We start from the raw sequence: 26700 nt of genomic DNA on the forward strand, positions 1-26700 counted from the left end.
TGTTTTCCGGAATTTTGCGAACAGCGTTCCGGGCCGTTTACGGGGTGACTCGGTATCATTTGTGGTATCATCGGTGGTTCGATTGGCTGGTGTTTGGTGTAGATTTGTGATCGACGCTCGATCTTGATCGTGGATTTTTGCGCGGATTTTAGAAGGTGTGTCGAAGGTGAGAGAAGGTAAAATCGTTTCTTTTTGCAAAGAAAACTCTTTGTTCGAGATTTAGTTCTATTTCGTAGATTGTTTTCGGTAACAGTGTTATGAAGGCGCTCTTGTTGTCTTGCAGATTGTTTTTTGAATGAGTAAAACAAGCGCAAAATTTTTTGTAGTAATCACATGATTCATTTTGGCGATGATTTTGTCAATCTTAGTTGATGCGTTTGTATCTTCAAATTGTTCCGTGCGTTCGCCAGAAGATGGCACAGCGTGTTTACACCCCCATTTCGGCTATAGTCCGTTGTCCCTCTTACGATCACGTATGGTAATCAGCTATTGGCCGAAAACTGTGTCGAATATCAACGACGGATCATGGCGCTGTTATTCGACACCGTTTCCGACTAATAATCGATTACTGCGATGATAGAAGGGACAGCAGAAGTGGGAACGTAAACACGCTGTGCCTTCTTCTCGCGAACGCGCAATAGGAAAAACACAAAAATCCATATACTGTTAATCGTGAAACTGTTGAATCTCTTGTGGCATCAGCTCGTTTTCGTTAAAAGAAAGCATCTAAACAATTTTAACCAAAGAGACCAGAGTATCGTTTTCTATCAATTAAGAGATTGTTTCTAGCTGAACTCGTTAATTTTTGTTAATCTTGATTTTTCGAACCTCGCAACACCTCGTACAAGCATAAAGATCTACAATCAATCAATAATACGAAGCAGTTGTTCTTTTTCTTTAAAATGAAACGCATAAACAATTTCAGTTATAGGTAACGATAAGAACGATGTCGTTGCCAGAACAATTAAAAAGAGGGTACCATTTATGTGAAAATATTCAGAATGTATCGCAGCCAATCTTGTCGATACAAAGTTAATTTACGATATTGTATAGCACCGAACACCTCCATTGAAATCAAAGTTCTGCACTTAACACGCTATCATACTTAGCGATCACTCGTTATAGGTTAGACAGTAACCGAGCGCCCCGCGCGAAACTAGTTGATATCTAAAACCATTGTGCTTGTACAAAGTAATCTTGCGCAAGTGCCTAACTGACAAATTAAAAGGGAAAGAGGTTAAGAACAAGAAAGCTAGTTTCACTCGCGACAAACACTAATCCAAGTATGGTTATTCTGTCCGTGTAGAATCACGTCTACGAACGTCTCGAGCACCGTTCGGTCCAATCGTTGCATTGATATTCTGCAATTTTTGCAATTGATCGAAGAAATTAATCTGTAACTCGACTGTAATATACATAAACTATTTTTATTAAATTAATCCATATATTTCTATAACGAAAACTATCGTTAGATGCAAAGATTAACTGTTAGGTCGGGTTGGGTCGAACGGTGCCCGAGTCCCGAGAAACTCTAAACAAATTCAAGTCGTTGTTTAGAGCAAGAGCCCGTCGATCGCCAATTTTCACAGCTTGCGAACATAACCTGGATCGAATTTGGGCAACGAATTGAATGCTCTTTTGAGACTTAAATATTGCCCTCGATGGTAATATTTATCTTCAAACAGCATTGGAGAAGAGAAAAGCTTTCGATTTCCACTAGAAACCTATTTATCTCGCTTCTCCCAGAAAGGACCGCCCTATATGGGCGTGGCGCAGCGAGTAACGCCCGTAATGGGCGTGGCTTAGCCGCTCGCGACAGCAGCGGTGGCTCCAGACATGGCCCCAGCGTGCATTTCGTGGTCTAGCTCGATCTAGGCGGCGCTCCAACGCTGAAAATTGGCGCGGGCTCGAATAAGGAGTGACAAAATACCAAATCGAGGAGGACCCACGCAACTCTCGAGAGCATTTTAGGAAATACGCGAGCCCTGTTCGCGGCGAAGCTGCGGTGCGTTTCCACGGTCGGTCCTCAGCGCCATTATTTCGTCCCGCGTGTGTTATTTAACTTATTTGCGATTAATGTCGGTGCTCCCGGCGGAGCTCATTCTATTTATTGATAGTTTTTTCGGTACGGGGCGTCGAGCGACGCCGATTTTCGTCGATCTCCTCGATGTCCGCTCAGCGAGTTCCGTCTTCTTTCTCTTCTTCTGTCCGTTCCCTCTTTTTTTTCCGAGCAAAGAAAGCCGAGGGACGGCTGCTGCCGCTGCCGCTCCAGCTCCAGCAATCTATCCAGGGCGGCGCCTCGTCGTACAAATGTAATCGGCGAAAGTCGATTCGCCACCCGATCCCGCGGATCACCTTTTATAGTATTTTTATCGTTCGATCTACGAACGGGGACAACGCGTTTTCCTTTCGTGGCGAACGGCGACACCGATCCTTCAACTCACGGGATCGTCGCATACACCCCCCCGTCATGATCGATTTTCTTCGTCGCCGTCCGAACATTTTCACCAGTCGCGGGTTTTCCAAGCTGAGATTTTTGGGAAGATTCCGAACGGTTTCTGCCGCGAAGCTGCTGAAATGTCGTTTCTGTTTAGATTGGGACTCATCGAATGGGTTTTTCGAGTCTTCAGGCTCTGGGATTTATTGCTGCCTACAGTTTCCTCTATTTTTGATTGGGAATTTCGGATTCTCGCAAACTGGTTGAGTTTTGCCATCGTTTGCGGCATTTATTTCTTTTGAATAACTGCGATGAACTTTAGATGGGATGCTACTGGTCCAAGATGGCGGGAAGAGTCCTCGAGTTCCGAGAGTTTCTATATTTTTCTATATTCTGTCGGAGGTTTAAGACTGTAGCAAATTATTTAATTTCTGATAGTCTTCTTTATTTATTTCTAGACAGCTTTACCCAGGTTCTTTAGTGTCTATGAGGTTTAAAATAGCGGCGAGGGTCATCAGATTCTGTTATTTCTTGTTGGTCTCTCTCAATTAAAAGTTTTGCAGAATTTACAGAATATTTCATTTATTGCTGTTCGCACCGTCAGTTACTTATTTTTAGACCACTTTACTGATTTATAAGTGTTCAAGCAACTGTAATATTCATCCAAGATGGCGGCGAGTTCATTAGTTTGTGGAATTTATGGTTGCCATTATACAATTTCTTCATTTTTCAATCTAAAGCAGGTAATTCTTGCAAATTATCTCATTTTCCCTGCTTTCGCCATCATTTATATTTGTTTAAACAGTTGTAGGATATGTTGAATCTATAAAGCAAGTAATACATTCATCCAAGATGTCGCAGAAAGCCATTAGTTTTTCTCATTTTCACTTTTTCGAATTGAATCTGGAGAATTCTTGCAAATCATTTAGTTTTCGCTACTCTATCCGCCATTTTGAATACCAGACCGCTTTCCAAACAATAAATGATGATTTTATGTAGTGTCAATCAACGAGAAGCAATCATTTTGTATGGTCTAAGGCAGAAATCTTCGGAATCTTATAAGAAACTGTTACGTTTAATCTCAGTTTAGAAATCTTCTGAGACAAACTGTCTACGAAATGGTGGACTTCACTTATTGCTAGATCAGAACACTCTTGCACAAAAAAGAAGATCGTCGGAAATGATTGGAAAAACTGAACAATTCAACGGAAAATTGGCTTTGTTTGAACGTAAATCTAAAACCGATAAACAATAAACAGAGGACCGATACCTGTAGTCTTTTTTTCTGTGAAGATCAGTAAAACAGTCTGTGTGAAATCATATTCTAACGAAACAGGACTATACATAATTATTGGAAACGAAGTACATAATACAATATATTACTATATAAATAATCAAAAGAACAAGAAAATGAAAAATGAAAAATTGAAGTAACCAACAAAAATAACTATATGACGTTCAAACGCACAGATGTATAAACTTTCCCCAAAAAAATTCTTACATTTTGCATTAAGAGAAAAGCCTGAAGAATTAAAAGAACAAGTTCTAAAAACCTGAACGCATCAGTATACTCAATTGCCAACAGAAACTCCTACAATCTAGACAATTTATCGAAAAACTCGAACACAGGTAATTCGAGGTCCGCAATATCTCTTTAAATAATTAATTTCCAAGTTTAAACAACGACCGAACCGATGAAAATATGCGTGAAAAGATTGTCCGTGTTTCGAGTCGCATTTTCCGTCGGTTCAGCGAGAGTGTTCGCGCGAGTAATCGCAAAAGCAAAACTGCCGCAAAGCTCCACCATTTCGTGGCGAGCGTAGAACCAAAATGGCGGGCGGGGCGCCACGGTCTCGAGGCCCGCGTTTCACTGCCGGCAAAGGGCCCGCCTCCGGGGCCCGATCGTCCCCAGTCCTCCTCGAGGAAGAAGAGAGGAAGCGAGAAGTTCGTTACCAAAGAGTCGAAGGCGAAATAAGCGAGAGAGTTCAAGCCGAGAGTGATTAACGATGCTAGTCAATTAGTAGCGGCAAAGGGGCAGCTAAAACGCCGACACGTTGCCGAGGAGGAGCCAGTTTTCCTTTGTCTCTTCTCTTTCGGGAAGCAGCTAGAGCCGAATCGAAAGTCTGTCGCATCGCGAATTTTTTCGAACGCGTTATCTATTTTTCATCCCTCTCTTTCTCTCTATCTTCTTCTATCTCTCTACCTATCTATCCATCTACCCATCCGTCTATCCATTTCTATACCTGCCTCTCTATCTATCTCTTTCTCTATCTCGCTCTCTCGCTCTCTTTACCTTTATTTCTGTACATCGAACGATCGAATACACGGAACGCCACTCCAGGCGACTTCCGACTACTTTACGGTCGCTAAGAATTTATTTTCGCAAGCATAATCGCGCCGAGCTGCTTCGATTCGCGGAATTATCGGCGGAACCGCCGCTTCTTCTGCTCCATTGATTTTTTGCTTTTGCAGTTCGCGATGCGGAATCGACCTCTTTTAACAGTTTAAAACAGCTTCGATTCCGCAGGAATCGAATATCCCTACAGGGCGCGTCAGGATTTTCGTTAATCTTGGACAGAATTCGGCATTGTTCGAATAAAATTTTACATCGGCAAATATTCGAAGCATTGATTCGAAACATTTCTGGAATAAAATCTTCATCGATGAATTAATTCGAAATATTTCGGGAATAAAATTTGAATCGAAGAATTAATTCGAAATGTCTGTGAAATAAAATTTTAATCGAAGAATTAATTCGAAATGTCTGTGAAATAAAATCTTCAATCGAAATGTCATTCGAAAGAAGTTTCGTTTAGAACGCTACCGTGCAGATTGTCCTGAATTTTTATATCGTTGCAGTAATGTTTATACGAGCTCGTATATAAAACAGAAAGGCGTGCTTTCTCAGTTGCGGGATTTTTACCGTCGCCATTGATAACAGTTCTGATAATTATCTTCGGGTGTAACTTGATGCGATAGTGTACAGTCAGGATCTTTTAATTGAAAATAATATTTGCAGCACACCTAAACATTGTGTACCGTACGTAGGACTATTTTTATGAGTTTTAACGATGACACTATTTTCCAATATGGCCGCCGGGCGACGACTGCATTTTAAAATCGAGGCTGCGCGGACCAGCCGAAGCTTGCCTTGACTAAGCTTTAAGCGAAAAGGTTCAAGGGAAAAAAGAGTAACTCGATTCGAGGCGAAGCAAACTGCAAAATGTCGAAGAACGGGATAATATCGAAAGTTAACCAAAGTGGTATAATAACGTGGATCGAAACGGTTCGAAGATTGTTCAGCGACGACACCATTCCGTATTTACGGTGCAGTAAACTAAAAAGACGAGGCAGCGCTGAAAACTCTCGAGGGCAACCCTGTTTCGTGTGAATTCGTTTGCGAAAAGTATTTTTATTCGACGCGCGCCCGTGCGCGTGATCCGTTCCAAGATGGCGTCTACAAGCGAGACCAAAACTGTTCGTTGGAATCAAAACGTCGAATTTATTTATTTCCGCCAGTACAATCATATTCGATGTAATAACTAGAGCAAACAGAGGGAAACGAATCGAGGTGGAAATTAGTTTTTCTGCGAGCAGTTTGACTGCCGAAACTCAATAAACAATTGATAAACAATGGATTGTCGGTCGGCCATTGGCGTCCGTCCCCCGATGTTTTTCGGTTTACTCTGTTTTTTGTTCGTATCGATCGTCAGTGGGCCAGGAGAGAACAACAATAACTACAATTTTTCCATTTAGATTGCATTCGTTTCACAGATTGCTAATTAATAATCTGATTTTTTTTAGCAAAATACAGTATCGATATACGACAAAATCAACGCTAAACCTATTAGCATGTTGTTGCTGCGTATGAATGATAAGACTGAATTTATTTAGACTTCTGCACAATTTTTATTACAATGCGTGTAGTATTCGCGCGATAAGAAGACGCTGTCTGTTTTTATTCCCCCCTCCTACTAGTTCCTGACCGGTCGCTATTGACCCCGGTGGGGCAGCTAATGAGAGCGGGAACATGTAAACGCAAAGCCGCCTTCTTGTCGCGCGAAGACTATACTTGGTTTAAAAAATTAATTCGATCATTTCCTATGAAAGCGTCTGTATAATTTCAGCAACTTTCAAACACGAAATGCGAGACCGGTCATTTCGCTTGGTAGGTTTAGTGTCAAATGAATGGATGAAAGAAGGTTTACAATTATTTATTAATCTACGTAATAATCGATTAGGATTCTCCTGGAGATCACTGACGCGAGTCCTTAGGGAGTTCCACTGGGAATTGTTCCGGTGGGGTTAAGACACCGGTGAAATTCTCTGGAAAAATAATTCGTTCCAATGTTTATTTATTTATCGAAATCAATGCGTCTAACGTTACCATGTAAGTCTTACGGCTTAAGATGACAGCGTGATAGAGGCAGAGCGTGGTGTGGACGAGTGCCCGCGCGAATCACTCGTTAAATTATTTTTCTAAGTTGAACGAACGTCGAATGCTTCAACGAGAAAACGAAGGCGAGAGGAAAGCGTACAGACAGAAAAAGAGATGTTCCTTTGTCTTTCAATTCCATCGTGTTCTATTTTTTACTGCCGCTGCTCAAATCGTTAGTCGATTATGATCATTTCATTGCTAATTAGCCTATCCGCGGCCCCGGTCAGCGGACGTCCGCGCTGTTATTCCACGCCGATTCCAATCCGCGTTCTTAATCGACGGTGTTCCTGATCAAAGATCGAAATAGATCGAACTGTATCGTTTGCATTTAATTTAATCACCGCGATGCGCGTAGTCCGCTGCCTGGCATCCGGCGCCAATGTCAGTTGTTAGTATTATCATTGGACCGCAGATTTCGCGAGTTTCCTATCTTTCATTTTAAACGAAACGCCGAGCGAACGATGATTTTTGAAACAGTATTTTTGTTGTTTGATTTCCCTTGTTTTATCGACTTTCTCTTTATTTTCGTCTTTTCTTTTTCACCTTTTACAAAACACCGAATGAAATCTGCGGTCTAATTATTATTATTATTATTATTCTACTTTTAATCTCTTATAGTCTGTGGGCATTGTTTGTAATTCTATTGATTTTTAGAACAGAGTGCGGTGAATCTCGACGGAGTTTCCAACACTTCCAGATTGTTTTTAAAAGTAGTCATGGAGGCCAGTCGACAAGTTTTAGCATGAATTTTTAGTGAAATGCTCGGTTGCTGATCGACGAAAGCCGCCGACGATAATACAAATCGAACGAACGCACAACCGCGGGTGCATTAAAATTCATTTCGATGTATAGTTTAACGGCTCGCGTCGCCATTTTGTTTGGTAAACCTATCGATTTATAATCAGATAAACAGTTTGAAGAGAATCGATCAAAAATCGAGCAAAGACTATATAGAGCTGAAGTGAAATTTGATGAATCGAAAGATATTCGAATTTGTTGTTAAACGATTGCGGTTCGCGCGCGTGAGATCGAGTTCGTTGATAGAACCGCGGGCGACTTTCGTTCGATTTCTGGCCAGGACAGGTTCCTCGTGTCCAAATCGACCGCAAGGTAGTCACTCTTTTTTTAATTACGTAAATCACCGTCGATCGTTCAGCGTTTATTTATTTATTTATACAATCTACGGTCAGTCGTTAATCCGTTCACAAGCCAAAGAGGCGGAGCTAGTATAAAGAACAATGAAACAAGGGAGACACAAACGAACGAAGAAAACAAACGAAGAAGTGGGAGGGGGGGGGGGGGGTGAGGGGAGGAGGAAATAAGCGAAAAAAGGTTTCCCCTCGCGCGACTAAATGATATTATCGTTGCTGTAGTTGTTACTTATTATTGTCTACCTATGTAATAAATTATTCTAATCGTCCTCGTCAAACGTTCGTTTGTCGACCGGTAATTTTGTCCAATGTTTGTTTGTTTCCGGCAACGCGCCACGCGATCCGTTCGGATGATGATGATGATGATGATGATGATGAGGCACGAGAGGCGATGGATCTTTTGTAAATTGTATAAAAACGTAGCAAAAGTTGTAAAAGGAACGCGAGAAATGTGCGGAAAATAAAAATTTTTGTGAACAACCGATGGCTGCTTGTATCCCCATTCATGATAAGCTCTGAATAATCTATAGCAAACTGTGCGACTAAAAATCTGTAAATAAATCTTGCAGACTTTATTTCGTCGTTCAGGATGTTTATCGGAAATGTTTGTTTCAAAATTATCATGCCCACTTTCGCGGATACGGTTTGGGAATTCGGACCTAACTGGGATCAGATATAATTAAAAAATCTTGCGGTCAAAATTCAATCAAATGGTAAATTTAATTTCGTTAATCGAGACGTACACTCCAATTCAAAAGTATGAAGAAGCTAACATAAAATTAGATCAATTTGAGAAACCTGTATACAGAAAATTGTTATAATTTCTTCCCTTTGAAGTTAATTGTATTAGATTGTAACAAATACATATACATATTGTATATATATTTACATTACAGTAAAAATAACGTGAATGCTATAAAATAAAATTATACTTTTTCGTCGACTTATCCACCGCGTTTTTTAATTATTTCATGAACACTAAATATAAAACATTGCCGAAATTGAATGAAAAATTATAATTTGAACTAAATTAGCAGGTATCCTAATACTTTTGAAAGGGGTGTAAATGATTCTTTGCGAAGATCTAACCTAGATAACGGCCATCTAGTCGCTCCTAGAATCAAACAATAATTGAGCAAATTGTGCAATGAAAATTCGATCGAATAACAGATAAATTTAATTGGCGTCGCGCCGAAATGGCGAATTGAATTCGAGCTAGATCGAATGATACTTGATTGGATTCAGATGAAACGATTTCGAGAATTAATTGAGCGACAATAATTGAACGAAACGCGCGGTACAAATAAATTTTTATTTCGGGAGTTTATAAATCATCGGTTCAAAGGGGATGAACAAAATACGTCCCGTATGAAGGAATAAATAATACTCGACGCGAATGTTTGTCAATTTCTCGCGTCGCGCGCACTGAATTTCAATGAATAAACGAGCTTTAATTTTAATAAACATTTATTTGTTTTTCGTTAACGGTTTTGAAAGAACTTCCAACATTTTTGTAAATCGGAACGAACGTCTAACCGAGTAACATTGTTTGTTCATTTGTATTTACAAATTCGCGGATATTATTTCTTTGATATGTAACTTGACCAATTTAAATGCTATCGAAAAGAGGTATTTAAAAAAAAAATCATTACTCGGACGGTATTACAGATATCGACACGCAACAACCAACGTTGCATGCACAAAAGTTGAAAGTTCCATGACAAAATTATAATGCGTTCCATTGAACTCGCCTAAATTGTTACGAACAATGTTTAAAATTCTATAATTACGTGCATTTATTCGCATCGATATTTAGCATCAAAGAAATAATTATAAAAAGTTGGAACATTTATTTTTGCAGTGTTTATGAAGTGTTTTTTAATGTCAATTAATTATCGTGATTGAATATTATTGTTATCACACCTTGCTATTAAGTGTTACAAATTAAAATTAAATTAATATTGATTTCGTATAGAGAATTAAATTACAAACGTTGAAGCAAATTAAATTGTTATCGAGTCTTGCAAATCGTTAATTGCGACTACGGTGCCCCATTAAAGGACCTTCGTGGGGTTGCGGAATGACGAGATGGAGCAAGGTAAGTCAGATAAATATATTTGTTCTCGTAAATATACAAATTGTCCTACAATAATATCAAGGAACAATATGTTCATTCGATCGATGACTCTTAGTTGATCTGTTCTCATATCACGAATCAGTGCGAGTTTGGTTAAGGCTAGTGACGGGATCAAGCGTTCTTCCACCTATCACATGGTCGGAGAACACACAGAAATACGTAAGAATACATATAATGGCAGTGGAATCATAATTAGAACCTAGGCGGAATGACGGCGAACACTTACGAAAATTTCCTAATACGAGCTACAACGATATTCAGACATTCGTTTAAAAGCAACGTTGCCAACTGCAGACCCTTGTGCGAGATAAAACTGGAAGATCCGAGAATGATTTTAACAAACTTAAATAACTATATAATTTTCCTACAATGTTCGATTTCACCAATTATCGCAAAATCCATAGTATCCGCAGTCTAATCGTTATTATATAAAACATTTAAAAAAGGAGAGTGCGTTCGACACAACTGTATGGCATGAACACATAAACGCGATCAAACTCGGACGTTTAAGCAATAAAAAAGAAAAGCAATCTGAAAATCCACAGTCGACCGAAAAGAGCGTTTCATTCGCAGTCTTAATATTCGCATATTCTCTGCTCGCAATAATTCAAAGAAACACTCCGAAACGCCTGTTGCACGCGCAGTGCCGCGTTCACCAATATGGCGGGCGCAACTACCGCCGCCATCTTGACGAGCTTGCGTCAGGCGTTCCAAGAGCTAAAACAATCATCTCGAGCATTATTAACGCATAATAAATATCGATTTCGAACAATTAACAACGAGAAATGATCAGCTGAAGTAGAATTTCAAGTAAATCGCACGAGATTCGCAGAAATTATGCGATTTCGATTCGACTTGATCCCACCACTAGTTAAGGCCGCCTTTCGAAACTCTCGCTCCCACGTCTCTTTCTCTCTCTCTCTCTCGCTCTCAAATCTTAGAATCCTATTTACTGTCGGAATCGTACACATGGTTCTCGATGTCATTCGCGCACAGAGTAACCTAAACGTCCTACGTCTATCCAACGGGAGAAAAAACAATACTAACGTCGGTTTCGCCACCGAGTTCGCTCGGAATCATAGCAATAGAGTGCTCGCTCTCTAAACGCGTACCGATCAAGGAAGCGCAGAGCGTCGCCTTTATCTTCGATTACAGTTGTTAGTAAGCCGAAACTGTTCCAAAACATATCGTACACGGTCTACGGTATCGGTTAATGTCTAGTTAATGAACGGGAAGGAAATTAACCGATCGGGCCTGTTGTTTCACGTGAGCATAGTTTCCCAACTTCAGTCTCGGAGCACACGAACAATGAGACGTTTTGTAAATGTTCAAATTAATAATGCTATTGTGTCAAAATAAATTGCATATTATAATAACGCTATCACCATTAGTTTCACAATTTTTAAACTCCGTCATTTTATTCTTGGATATTTTGCTTTCGTTTTGTTATTGTTGAATGTATTCACATTTTTCCAGCATTTTCAACAGAGTAGACAAAATGTTATAATACGACCTTCGACATTAGTTTAACAATTTTTAGATACCATTATTATCAGGATCGATCAAATATTATAACAGCGTCAGCATGATTTTCGCAAATACTCTACGCCGTCATTTTGTTCTTGGTTATTAATCTTTTTCCTGTCATTATTAAACTATTAGTTACTATTTCCCTCAGAAGACCCTCAGCTTTCAGACCAACAACAATTAGTTCTTAATTGAATATCCAAGGTTTCAGGAATAAAATCGCAGAGGTTTATACAGTCGAATATAATTGAGTTTGCGACGCTTGTATTTTAAAACGTAAAATCGCGAATGGGTTCGCTGGAAACTCTGTTTTCAGCGCCTCCATTGGGAAACTATGGTTACCGCGCACTTCCGGTGGTTCATCCGCGACAGAGTCTACCTGAAAAACTGTGTTCGATCCCCCTAATAGTACCTAGACTGCGAGTCCCAGCCGTTCCTTATAAATTCCAATCGTTTCCGTGGTTTTCGGTTCGAGACCCCATTCGGCGTAGGCATTCGCAGTCCACCGACAACAATCGAGCCGCTAACAAACGAACACGAGAAAAATAGATATATCCACGTTGCCATTTACATATCCGTAACGAGCGTAATATCCTCTGCGTTCTACGATAAATTCCGACGTGTACTCTAAACGGATAAAATCGAAGGTGATTCCGTTAACGAGAGGTAAAAGAACAAGTTTACTCGGAAGCTACGATTAGTTTTCATCTGTTTTTTTTTTCTTTTCTTCTAGTCGTCTCACTGCGTAATTCTGTATACGTGTGTCTATGTTTGTGTGTGCATGAGAAGTCGTGGTGATATCAAAAAACCGACGGACGCGCTGGATTCACGCGTTGCCCGGTTATGTTCGCGACTTTGAACCGTTCGACAATTACAAAAATATTTGTGTATATGCGCGCGGCTCGAGCGCGCGACATCATCTCTCGTTTCATAGTCGTTTCTTGTTCACATCGAAGCGAGTAATAAACGTTATTGTATGGCGTTAAAGCTTTCGGTAGCATCCTTAAACCCTAAAGCTGCATCGTTCGCCGCCGATGCGTTTCTTTCACTATACCGTGACACCTCGTCGTCCATAGAACGTCGGACACACCCCGTTTACGATTAATTACAATTACGTGAACAAGTAGTACGTGTTTTCAAACCACCTATATATATATATATATATATTTTTTGACTTTTTCGAATGGTTTTTCTTTACAAATTTAGAATACGCATTCGTCTTTTCGTCTAGGTCTAGAGTAGTTTGAACAATCATGTTCAATAGTATTTGAACATTGAATATACATATATATATACATGTAGATATGTATATATAATATACGTTTATGTATACAATATACGCATACATGGAAATAGTTATTTCTCATTTAAAATATATATATATATATATGACAATTATTTGTACTGAAAGAAAATACTTGATTATTTAAAGAGTCTAGTTACATCGAAATCGTAGTGAACACAATTATTTAACAATCCGGAGGCTAGTTTGTATTAAAAAATGGAGTTTCTGCCTTTCTTTTTTTTATTTTTTTTAGTAATCGTTTGAACTATTTCTTTAGCTAAGATTCTCTAGTGTAATTATTTATGGCTAAAAGTTCTGCTCCATCTCTGAGGCTTCCAAGATGGCGTATCACAAAACTATGTTACATTCGAAACTATAAACACTCGAGGAGAACACGATACAAAAATCTTTTGCCAAACTCGTTTTCCCGCTCGTTAGAAGAACCTAACCTCGTTCGACAACCCTAAAACGAAGAGTGTCTTTCTATAGACAGTTTCTCTGGACCTCTTTTTACACGTGACCCTCGGTTTTATGGACGACGGTATGCGACAATAGAGATTTAGAATTCAATGTAAAATCCACGAAAAGTGAAATCAGTTATCTAGAGTTTCACGACCCCGTTCGGGATCGTTCTACGGTACAATTACTATGAACAGTCGCTTGATACAGGAGAACTCGATACTGAAGAAGTGTTGGCCACCATGTTTCATTCTGTTTTCGATGTAAGATCGTGCTTTTTTTTGTCTTTTACTTAGAAGTAAACATTTGCGGTAGCGACGACACGAGAAAATGGTTGAAATCGCTGCAACTCCGAGATTATTAACTTGTTTAGAGCAATGTTTAGATCGAACGATGCTTTAAGGCAGTAAGAAACTTGTTGGCCGGGTGACTGGCGTGCAGGTGATCCAGTTATTATAATGGATAAACTACGCATTTTACATTTTCGATGTCATTTTGGCTTCGATAAGTTATAAATGCACACTTTCTCTTGTCACTTATATATACATAATTTAACTACATTTTACTAGAAACTAAAATTTTCAGTTCAATAATAACCTTCTACAATACATGCAGCATACTACGTGTAAATTTTCGTTTTAGCATCAAGTACATGTTTTTCTAAAATTATGAAGAAAGTTTATTTTGTAACTTCCATGTGCACGTAATAATTTGATCGCCCGCTATAGACAGTGGCAGTGCGTCCAAATTGACGATCGTCTGTTGAAGCTTCTAACTTTCTAATAAAACCATTACAGATTCGTAGTTTCGATGTTGAATCGGAAACATTTGCTTAGAAAGTCGGCAGTGAGATTGCAGAAGCGAAAACTAAAGAAATTTTACTTGTTCTAGCGATAAATGTTCCAGACGATATTAAGATATGTAAAAATATTGAAAAATTGAAAATTGTCGCTGAATTATTATTCGAAAGTGGCGAGAAATTAGGGTAGAAAATTCGAAAGAACTGTCAGAAGCGTAGTACCCAGGTAACAAAAAAAATTAGCTCTGTCATAACCTTAGCACAAGAAATTAGCTCTGTCAGATAATAATCTCGGAGTGTCATTACCTAAGGCCGTGACCCCAATGGCGAATTTAATCTCGAAGCAGGATGTAACAAATATCCCCTGAGTATTGAAATTCCGTACTCCCACGAGGCCAGGAATGTCTGGCTAACCCAGCTGACAAATGCTTTAATCAAGAATCTCGTCACCAGTGGCCAATGGAGTAGAACAGGGTTTTAATACTAGCAAGTAATACTATAATGTGTGGAAGTAATACTTTTCATATTTAGCCAGCAATGGAAACATTTTGCGCATCGGAATAGTTGTGTGTGTGTTCAGCATTTAGTAGTTCAAAACGGTAAAGAGTTTGCTTTGAAGTCTAGAATGTAATATACACTAGTTTCAAGATGGCTCCCGTGCCAATCTTTCGCCTTATGACCATATCCAGTCAGTTACTTTGCTATTAGTAATTTGCTACTTTAAGAATTATCTTTATTTTCCTTTTATCATAAGGAGTTTTGTAGTTAGTAAAAGAAATATTTCTCTTATCTAAAGCACTTTGAAATTGGTTTGAAACAGTAAACTGTTTTCTCCGGAGCCTGTAAAACGTAGTCTCACTCTTGCTTCAAAATGGTTCCCATTCTAATACTTATGATGTATTTTGCGATCAAATCCATATATAATCCATACATCTAGTATAAAGATTAATAGTATTTCTATTTTATTCTTATCGTAAGGAATGTTGTAATCAATGAAAGAGAAACAATTACCGTAATTTTTATCAAACTAACTATGAAACCGGATCTATTTATGATAACAAAGGTATTCGGTCTCCTTGTTTGACGCAAACGTGTTTCCATTGCTCACTAGTCGTCCACGCGAATAAGAAATTCTATGTTCCCCGTTTAACTGAGTCTTTATCGTCGTTTTATCACCAGTTGCGAAAATATCTTTCCCAACATGTTTGTGCGCACGCAGATCCGTGTCCCGTCCCCTGAAACGCACCCTATATTATCCCCCGTCTCCCTATCACAAAGGAAAAGTAGTTTGAAACGCCGGAAGATAAACGTTCAGCGCCCGCGGAGAGGAAACATGTGTTCGAAACACGTGTTCGGTACCGGTTACACACACTTATCAGTTCTACGATTACAAATCCGCTAATTCTACCGGCAACCGCAACTGTCACGGCCTCGTGGGATGCTCGATTAGCTTTGACCGCAAACAGCGTCGATTTACCAGCGTCGGCATGGCTGCATCGTCGGCCACGCGGCGCAAATGCACTTTGCAAAACGGTCGCACCTTTTCGTCAAGTACTTTCGCTCTTTCGGTGTCGGTACTTAAATTCATACGGTGTCAAGCAGGCTGCGAGATTTAAATGGGCACGTCATCTCTTTCTATCGCGCCTTTTACACTTTAGGAAGCTTCCCATTTCTTGCAATCGCATCTTTCTACCAAAAAATCACTATGCGGGGAAAATCGACCAAAAACCACTAATTCGATCTTCCCTCATGACATAATCTTAACATAATTTTGATATAACCTCGATAAGCTATCAAATGATGTGTTCTGTACCTGGCTACAACGTATGTATCTTTGTTAACAAATTAAATTCTGAGTTCCTGTTGGACACCGTATGCATTAATCGACGTGTACAACTTCTCGAATCATGCGGCCAACGTCTTTGAACTTTGACGGCCCCGGTTTTGGCGCCATTTCCCCAAACTATGTCTATGGAAACAGACACGCTTTCTTTGAGCACTAATAGAACAATTATCGTTTAACACGTTAAACTTTAGACGTTTCAAAGAGTAACGGCGAACTTCAAAAGACGTATTCCCACTAAACCTCTAGAGAACAAGACATCGAACCGCTACCTCTATTAAATTCCTTTTAGTCGATGAAAGAAATATTCAGCTCGTTACCATTCGAGTACGAGGAGCAGCAATTCGCATAAAGACCTGCAGTCCGAAACGATACTCCTGCAGCCTGCACAGTCTGCACAGATCTTTAACACTAGGCTTACGGAATCCTTCGAAACGACGAATCAATCTTTTAACTAATGGTTATTCGGATCTTCAAGATACGCTTATAGGTTATTTGTTCGATAGGTGCGTTACTGTGCGCAGGATATTGCAACAACGTTAAAGACAGAGTAAATGTCTTCTTAATTTAATAAATTAATATAAACCACCTGCTTCTCGTTGTTCCGTAAATCTAGCTTTAAAGACTGCTGCCGCGTTCAAACCAAAGCCATATGCTTCCAAGGACACGCGTCCAGGCCGTCAAAGCGTTCGCAGATCGTTCAGCCCTGACAAGACAGCCCGTTCAGAATTGGCCACGAAAATTGGCAAACCGGAAGCGTCCCGACTGCCAAGTCGGGATCGGTGGTGGTCTACCACGGGGTGGTGATAGTAGAACCCTAAAAAGACAGGGTGGTATTGCACTGCGAGTTAATCCCGTTCGCAAAAGAAACGTCTCCCGTCGATCGGACGACGGCTGTTCGCACGACAGCGAAGGAAGATAGCGTAATCACAACTGAAGCATGATCAGAGGTGCGCCAGCACCTCGACGGCTGCGACGGGTGGCGTCTGGTCGCCGCTGAGGATCACCGGCTCCGACTCGGTCTGCACGATCCTGACCAAGTTCGCGTCCTTCTTCGACGGTGCTATGTTCGTGCTCGATGCAACGTTCGATCTGGCGCAATAGCTCGGCGGTCTGCTTTCTCTAGTCGTGCCCGGAGTTACTATACTGCCAGCGTTGGACCTGTAGGTCGGCGGAGGCGACGACGTTGGCTGCAAACGGTCCAACAGAAGTAGTCGCAGCCTGTACTCTTGCATACTCGCCTGCAATACGAATATATTCATTAGCATCAACATTTTTATATTACCAGGAGACGAGATATATTTTTATTTTATTTTTGTCGCTCGCGAGTAGAAGAGAATATTTTCATTCTGTGTAATTCAGTCAGGCCTTCGAAGAGTCCACATGGTCCTAGTCAGCATTTTTAATGTCTTTTATTTTTTTTCTAAACTTTTAGCTACGATTTGTAGGTGAGGTTCTTTGTACCCTGTCGCCAACGTTTACTTTTTAGCTGCGAATGCGACAGCGCTGTGGTGCCACCAGCAATTGCCCATATTGTAGGCCACAGCAAGATGGTGCCAGCGGACGGCGAAGTGTTAATTAACTACTTCAACGGCAGCGGAAATTTTAATGCATCAACGAAATACTTCCAGTAGCATGATTCAGTAAATTGTACTGTTAAGTGAGATTTTCGTCTTGATAAGCTTCAGGTGTTGTACAAGAAATTAATTTTTTAATTTTTAGTCCAAGGTGTCGTTACTTCGTAAAATATAAAATGTTAGAATTATGTTATTGCAAACTGTGTAGGTAAAATTGTGTAAACTATGCAATAACTCTGTTAGAATATCAGAACCATTGAATTAGCTTCGTAATTTCCTTATTAGTTAAGTTATTACGCATTTGTAATTCACACATAGCACTTACAATTTCATATGTGCATTACAGTCTAAAAAGTATTTAGCGTATTAATTAATGTTCTATTGAATTTAATGTATAACGATATTTATAGAGACTTGTTCTACAATGCCGCCATCTTGGAACGAGAGAAAACCCGGAAGCTACCAGCAGCAATAATAAATTCTAATCAAGCTTTTTCAATGAAACAATGGTTATTGTTTCCGTCTCACATTGATATTTTCAGTAAGTATTGAATAACGCTGATAACATCTGCCATTGCATAAATAAGACTATAATAATTAAGGTTATATACTAAAACGTCTGACTCGTGTACGAAAAGGACCATGGGGTATACGCTGCTTACAAATGCAGATACGAACGTGCATTCTTTTAATTACGCGAAAAGCGAAGACGAGTATGTACATACATATGTCTTAACGAAGTAATAACGTGTGAGGAAGCAGTTAATAGAAAGTGAAATTTGAGGATGTGAATTAGAGGCACGATCACTTTCAAAGCCATAGTATAATAAGCGATTCTTCTGAAAACAATTTACATAATTGTGGTACATCATATACTGTTGTACAGACATTGAGGTAATTTCCAACGATACTGTACTTTATTGTACAGCCTTTAGATTTTTATTCGCGAATTTGAGTTTTCTATATGAAATTATATATATATATACATTTTCGATTTTTATTTATATAAATGAATTAATATGAATATAAATGAAAATCGAAAATGTATAAATATTTTTGATAATTCAATGTTGATAATCGTTTGAGCATCTATAGTAGAAACAGTTTGAAAAATTATAACCAAAGAAAGTACAGAAAGTCTCTTACCGAACTAAATACGCGTTCTATCTGCAGAAAATTACGTAGCCATTCGATAAGCAAGCAAATCTGGAGCTGCAAACGCTCGCTTTCAGAATTCAGCTATTTATCGATTCGCATAATTGCCATGCTAGCTGAGAGAGCACTGATGGCATCTTCATTTTCAATTCAACTCGTCACGATCCAAAAATTAAGATTTTAATTGCCATGCTAGCTGAGAGAGCACTGATGGCATCTTCATTTTCAATTCAACTCGTCACGATCCAAAAATTAAGATTTTGCGGTAATTAAAATTTCAATTTAAAAATTGTGGCAGAATTCTGCGATACAGAGACAGAAATCAATATACAGGGTGTCTCGATGAAAGCGCTACAATTATATAAATTGTCTCGAGAAAATGCAGTCTCAGTTTTATACCGGGTGTCTCGATAAACGCTACATCAATTATACAAATTGTCTCGAGAAACTGCTGCCTCAGTTATTATACCGTGTGTTTCGTTAAACACCGATCAAGCTGTTAATCGAGAAAAAGCTTTGTCTCTGTTACTTTCATGGTAAAACGACGGCGTTTCGGAAACGTCACCTGATAGCTCGGCGGCGGCGTTCTGAACTGGAACTCCGGATAGATCATGGCAGCGTACGGATGGATCGGCCTCGCTGGCGGGATCCTGCCCGAGATCCCCGTGAAACCAAAGAAACTACCGCAATTTTCTCGACTGGTCACTCGCCACGCTACAGCGCTCACAGTTACCAGAACCACTCCTATACCTGCAACGGAACACGCCTGGTCAGTGTCGGTGCGTGGACACCCAGCGAAATTAAACAACACGCGATCGACCGATAATAGAATCGGTTTCGATCTCGACCATCCTCGTTCCTGTTAAGTGAACGTCCGCCTAGACAGACTCTCTGGACAGTTCGTTCCAACCGGTGCTTACAATATTTGTCGTGTTCCCAAGAAAATTGAGAGCCCCAGGTTAACTTCGGCAACGCCGTTTGTCAGAAGGCTTCCTGCATAGATAGCAAGCGCCGACGGTATCCTAACATCTTGTTCGGTAAGAATGAAATGGGTGCTCTCAAATTTAAATGTGTATACATGTGTACAATGGTGCATTAATAATTTATATAATATTATTAATAATTTACATATTTGTACACGTTGTTGTACACTTGTGTAAGGTATTAATAGCATTTACATTCTACGAATACTATTGTATATTTGTGTAGTAAAAATACATAATAATCATTTTTATTATATTATAATATTATAATGTATTGAAAAAATTGTAAGAGAAAATGTCAGTAAGTGTTTTTCAGTAGACTTCCTGCATCGATAGCAAGTGGCAGTATCTCATTTTTTCACTAAACGGGAAATAGCTGTTTCTGAATTCTGTTAAATGTTTCTGTTACATTTATGTAACCACATTAATCATTTATATTATATTATTAATAATTTTTGCATTTACATACTTTGCTATACATTTTTGTACATTATAACAATATTATTAATATGATTATTACTGAATATCTCTCTATATATACATATATGTATACAAATATTACTTGATAATAAACCATACAGATAATTATTAATTGTGGGTTGAAAGAACAGAAGGGGGAAAGGGCAATGTCTAAAATTGCGGATCGCGTGTGAAAAAGCTAGTTAGGTTCAGCAGACAGAAGTGACGGTGTCGTCAGGCATTATCGCGTGTTCTCACGAAAGTCGGCATACGAGAATAGTGAGAGCTGAGAAAACATCCTGCGGGAGGGAAAACGTAATTATCCGAGTTTTCGCGGCTGCGTGCACACCCATCGCACACCCGCGCCCGATCTTTCCACTTTTCCGCCTCGGCCACTGGAATTCCTTAACTAAACGCGGCCAGTTCTTCGCTCTGCTCGGCGTACGGTTACCGATGAAAGTGCCTGTCGTTCGGCAGCAGAGGCCTTTGTCAACGCGCAGCCACCGTATTGGCTAATTTAAAGTACACAAAAGGTACTAACGCTGAATCTTAGCGAGGCGAAAGGGACAAACGTTTGTATTTGCTACGCCTGGAAACGCTGGACGAAGGCTGGTCTCTTTGTTTGAAAGAAATCATCGAGTATTACACAATGTAACGTGATCCAAGATAGAGCGTCAGGTCCGGCGATACCAATTCGAACACGAAATTTCGTTATTGATGGCTGTTTCTTTGAGAAATCATCGACAACGGATTCGTGGGATTTTTCCGGTTGAAACGAGGCCAAACATAACGTACTTTGAGTCACGTTTACTCAGTCCATATATTATTGCAAATTCTGATGTTGCAAATGAATGTAATAGAATGTGGCATGCTTGTTCTTTATTTGATCAGAAAAGTTATGCAATTCTATTTCAATTTCTATTTTCCGTATCTTTACTGTTTGTTGAATTAATGAATTTATAGTTTTTTAATAAGTCAGAACACTTACTTTAGGCTCTACAAACATAAATTTTATTTACATAATTTGGATAGTTTTATTGTTAATTGATATTAAATGAACTAAATTTTGTACTTAATTTTGACGTCGCAAAAATATTCGGACATTCCATACGTTTTGTAGTTTAAGTGCCCTATTAAGATGAATTCTTTGCTTGATGACAAATTAGCTGTGTTGCACATATTAGCTGTGAATATGCTACGTTAAGGTAATAATACCTCGTTTAAAGTACTCCAACTTGTTATTTATCATCGCGAAAAAAGAAAATCGTATAGAGAAATCGGGATATTATTAAATTTCAGCAAGAGCACGGTTGCGGACATTGTACGAAGCTATAATCATGAGAATAGAATTGAATTTATCCCTCAAAAAGGTCGCCCAAAGTTACTTAACGATCGCGATAAACGTAATATTATTAGGAAAATAAAAGTAGACCCTAATTTAAGTGCCACAAAATTGACAGCAGAGTTTTTTGAGAAGACCGGCAAGAAGATTCATCCCGTAACAGTTCGTTGTATGCTTCATAAAAATGGATATCATGGCAGAAATGCCCAAAAAAGCCATATACTAACGCTATTAATCGAAAGAAGCGATTACTCTTCGCTAAAGAATACACTTCTAAAGAAGAAACATGGTGGAAAGACGTAATTTCTGCAGACGAAAGCAAATATAATATTTTCGGGTCTGATTGGCACAAACTTATATGGGGTAAAACTAATCAAGAGCTTCTTACTAAGAATCTTAAAACAACGTTGAAACACCGCGAAGGAAGTGTGACGGTTTGGGGTTGTATCTCAGCTGTTGAAGTGGGTAAATTAATTTTTATTAATGGAATTTTAGACGAAAATAAATATTTAAATATTTTGAAACAAAATTTACTAAAAAGTGCTATTAATATGAACATTCGTAACAATTTTAAATTTTACCAAGATAATGATCCCAAACGTAAAGTATTAGCATCGATTTATTTTAAAATATTTAAATACGTATAGTTCGAACACGTATTCTATTAGAATATTTAAATAAAATTATTTATAGTATGCCTAAACGATTAAACCATGTAATTAGGCAAAAGGGCAATCCAATAAAGTATTAGCATCGATTAATTTTTGTTAAAGTATATGTATATTCTTAATGAACAGATTATAATTTGTAAAGTGTCCGAATATTTTTGCGACGTCAAAATTAAGCACTAGTTCATTTAATATCAATTAACAATAAAACTATCTAAATTATGTAAATAAAATTTATGTTTGTAGAGTCTAAAGTAAGTGTTCTGACTTATTAAAAAACTATAAATTCATTAATTCAACAAACAGTAAAGATACGGTGTAAAATTTCTCAAATACGATGGTGTCCGAATATTAATGCGGCCCAATGTACTTTCGATTATGTCTATGCGTAATTTCAGAATTTCCAACTATGTGCTGTTCGAATTGCGTCGTGTTTCGACTCATTTCAAATAGAATTGCATAATTTTTCTGATCAAATAAAGAACAAGCATGACACATTCTATTACATTTATTTGCAACATTAAAATTTGCAATAATATTAGGTTGGTGCATATGAAATGTCAGATGTTTAAGCGAATATATGAAACTGTATATATTTCTTCAAAAGTTGTTGACTTAATCAAAATATGCCCCGTTTGCTTTATTACGCCTTTTTCAACGAGATTTCAATACAGAAATGCCTGTCTTAAACAAATTCTGATCTTTAGAATTAATAAACTCTGATATGAAATATTTCAGAGTGTCTTCACTTATATATTATTTAGCCCGTAAAAACTGTCCTAAATGTTTAAAATAGTGAAAGTCGGTGTTGACGAAAGATCTATATTTTATAAAATTTTATATTTTACTTCGTTTAATTTCGCAATTGTTTTGTACGACGTATGCGCAGTTTTTATGAGCTAAACGGTATGTAAATGGAGACAGTCTGAAAAATTCCATGCTATAGTTTATCGATCCGAACAAATCAGAATTTCTTGAAGACAGACATCTATGAACTAAACTCGCGTTGGGAAAAGTGTATTGAAACAAATAGGGCTCATTTTGATTAAAACAATAGCTTTTGAAAAAAAGATATGCAGTTGTATATACTTACTTGAAAATCCGATATTTCATATGCACCAGCCTAATATATGGACTGAGTAAACGTGACTCAAAGTATGTCGTGTTTGGACTCGTTTTGATCAGAAAAATCCCACGGGTACATTGATATAGTTTATGCCAAAAAAGAAGGTAAACGGTGTACTTAATTTATATTGTATTAATTATATTTCTATTACTTTATTGAATGTCCTCCGCGGTGGACTCCTACTAATCAGTGTAGTTTATAAACAAATGGTCATCTCTAGACTCGAAGGTCAATCGCCGTCAACGAGGTAGACTGCAGTAGCAGTTTCCAGTTTGTTTGGTATAACCAGGTGTCCGGTGACTTATGGACCGGAGCGTGAGCGCAAGGTGCCCGATATAGCGGTGCAGGGGAGGCGGATAGAATGGAATGAGCACATAGAAAGGACGGCGTCGAATGGGATAGACAACATTGCTCAGGATAATAAAGCGTTGAGACGAAGCGAGAAAATAAAGGACAGAGACCGAGAGAGAATTGCCTCCGTCTCGCGAGAAGAGCCTTGCATCATGGTCTTGGAAAACACGTTAAAACCTCTCATATCTGGATTCACGGCAGCCCGTGGTGCGAGTCTTCCGAATTTTCCGATAACGTCGCATTCCGTTTCCCAATATTAAAACTCCGTCGTTTGAATTTTTATCGAAAATATTTTAACCGTTCGGGAGTGACAAAATCAATAGGACAAAAAAATCGGAAACCGAGGCTACATTGTTGGAACAATTGGAACGTTTAAATTTGATCAGCTTCGGTTCGTCGATGCATATTGAAAGTTATCAGTTTTCGCCGAACCGAGAGTTCGAGGAAGAAATAATTGATGCACCGACAATGTTTTATTGTTGTTTTCGTTTATCCCGAATTTTCTGCTGCTCGAATATCTCACGGTTGCTCCGCGTGTAGGCGTAAGACGTCGGTCTCTGTAGGTTAAAGCTTTCTCCCATTGTGAGAGCCATTCTATGCGGGTCGCAGGTTACATGCCCACGTTTAGAAAGTAACCGTTGCGAGCACGATTCCCCTTCTATCGTCGCGCCGCGATCGGCAGATCTGACCAACGGGAGGTTCTCTCGCGGTTCCTTGCTACTCCCTATTTCATAATTTTTTATTCGCGGTCGTACGAAAACGCGGCTGGAAAACTGTATGAACAGAGGTCCCGCCCCCCTCAGCCCCACGTAGCATAGATCGAGGACGAGGCGCGACCGTATGGAGCCGCGGTTGCGGTTTCTTATTCGCTGCCTGCTCAGTGCCACGTGGCGAGTGATGAAGGGTCATTAGATGCGCTGTGGAGCTTGGGGGGTGAAACGCGACGCTAAAAAGTGAAATAAGTTAACCGGGACACGAGGAAATTGTTTTCAGTGTTTTTAGACGCTCTTGAGAATCTGTGTCAATTATCGGATGTTAATTATATCTGTAAGGTCTCGCTGATCTTTAAAGAAACGTGACAAAAATTGCTCCTCATTTGTTGATTTTACTGTACGTCGTGGCGTGCATAAAACTCGAAGTAATTTTTACACTGTTACTGAAATATGATCGAAAATTTGACAAAATATTATATCTGTATACTTCTAATTTGTATTTTTCTAAATATAGAAATATACAAATATGAGTTTTGCTTAAATATCACTAAAAATGTAAAATTTATTTTGATTTTACAATAATTGACATCACTGAATATGTAGTGTCTTGTATAAAACACTACTTCTTCTACACAACAGGAATTATAAATTACAAAAAACACGACATTATGAAGGAGAGCCTTAAGGGGGTAACAGAGCTTTTAGTTTTACACCTAAAAGAAATATACATGTATTTCCTACTATAAGTTGCTGTTACTATTGACAAATTTAACGAGAGTCCCTTGATTGTTAACAAGCCTACTAAAATTTTCTACGATCTATCTAACTGTTCACAAAAAGTATGAATTTGCATCAAATTTTCTCCTGCGATCTCCTTACTTTGAGAACACGTCACAGCTAGAATAATACGGAGAATGCATTGCTTACCGATCATGAGGAGTGCAACGGCAATGTGATCGCGACCCGAAGCCCTCAGGGCCCCCAGCAGAGCGCCAGCACCCGCGCATACAAGGCCCACTACGCCCACGCCCAGAATGGACCAGCGTACAGGTGGCGAACCGAGGCCGCAACATTGCTTCGGCACCGCGTCCCTGAAATAGAAAAATACTAGTGTAATGTTTACTCGATTATGGTGTAAATTGCCTACCTTAGAGCCCTAAACTGTCCTACTTTATCAAACAGTCTCTGTAATGACACATTTTAATGATTCAACTCTTCTAATAGTTCACTGTTTTCGCGTTCCAACCGCGGCCTCATAATTACACTCGTAATCTTCCATTTTACATGGAATCTCTAAAAAGCATAACCCTTTCACCGAACTCCTGAATGAGTAATAAAAGAAACAACTCTTTTCACGTTCATTCACTCTTGCCAAGCAAGTGCGCTCGGCGTAGAATAAATACAGAAACTCAGCTTTCTAGATGAAAAGATCTCCCAGAAAAACTCATCTCTTTCAAAACGGAAACAAAGAAACAATACGAGATTTCGACAATGCCGTTCCCACCCGACCTAGTGTACAAAACAATGTAAAAAAACACGCAGCCCTTCTGACTTGGTGGGAACTGTGTCGGATCATTCCAAGGGACAGCGGAGGAGGGCTACCGAATAGAGGCGTCTCTACCTGCCAAAAGCAGAGACGCTGGTTGAGACGGGGAAAGGTAGCCCGAGGCTGAGCCCCCTAAGACCCAGATGCGGCGGCGGAGGGTGCAGGAATCCCCTCGGCGGCGTCACCAACGGCACCCCCGGTGCGGTCGAGGCTTGGCATCCCGGCGACGTTCCGGGATAAGACGGTGGCATCGAGCAGGACCTCAAGGCTCGTCGATGCTGCCTGCGCAACCGCCTCTCTCTTCTACGCGCGCCGCGGACGCCATCCAAATCCTCCAACGCCTCTGGACCGCTTTGCAACGCCAGCTCCGTCTGGGCTTCCGTCGACGTGTACGACCGCCCATTTTCTCGCGGCTCCTGAAACAATTCCCGTAACCGGGTTTAAATTTCTTGCGCCGGTCACTGGGTCAATTTTATTCGAAAGAACATCAAAATCTCTGTTTAACCGTCGAACAGCAATATATATCTTGAGAAAATGTTTTTAAATATTTTTAATTCTTGTAACACATTAACACCTTGCACTACGACTCCTTCCACGCTGCGCTGATTAGCACATATTTGTATCTAATACTATCCTTAATAGTACCAGACAACACCTATTTTTTTTACTGTCTTTATATACACTTGCCGGCATAAGCAAACTGT

General features: G+C 39.3%; 1 protein-coding gene across 1 annotated transcript in view; it reads right to left on the reverse strand.

The window, feature by feature from the left end:
* Positions 1–12860: 12860 nt before the first annotated feature.
* LOC144472593 (uncharacterized) overlaps positions 12861–26700 on the reverse strand; it is a 29751-nt gene continuing 15911 nt past the window's right edge. Inside the window, exons 3-6 of the mRNA XM_078185817.1 lie at positions 26072–26412; positions 25378–25541; positions 19374–19558; positions 12861–17317 (exon numbers count right to left, since the gene is read on the reverse strand). Of these exons, the coding sequence (XP_078041943.1) occupies positions 17021–17317; positions 19374–19558; positions 25378–25541; positions 26072–26412 (987 nt within the window). The 3' untranslated portion in view covers positions 12861–17020. The remainder of the gene's footprint in view (positions 17318–19373; positions 19559–25377; positions 25542–26071; positions 26413–26700) is intronic.

The sequence above is a fragment of the Augochlora pura genome, chromosome 7 (assembly GCF_028453695.1).
Source record: "Augochlora pura isolate Apur16 chromosome 7, APUR_v2.2.1, whole genome shotgun sequence".
Lineage (NCBI taxonomy): Eukaryota > Metazoa > Arthropoda > Insecta > Hymenoptera > Halictidae > Augochlora > Augochlora pura.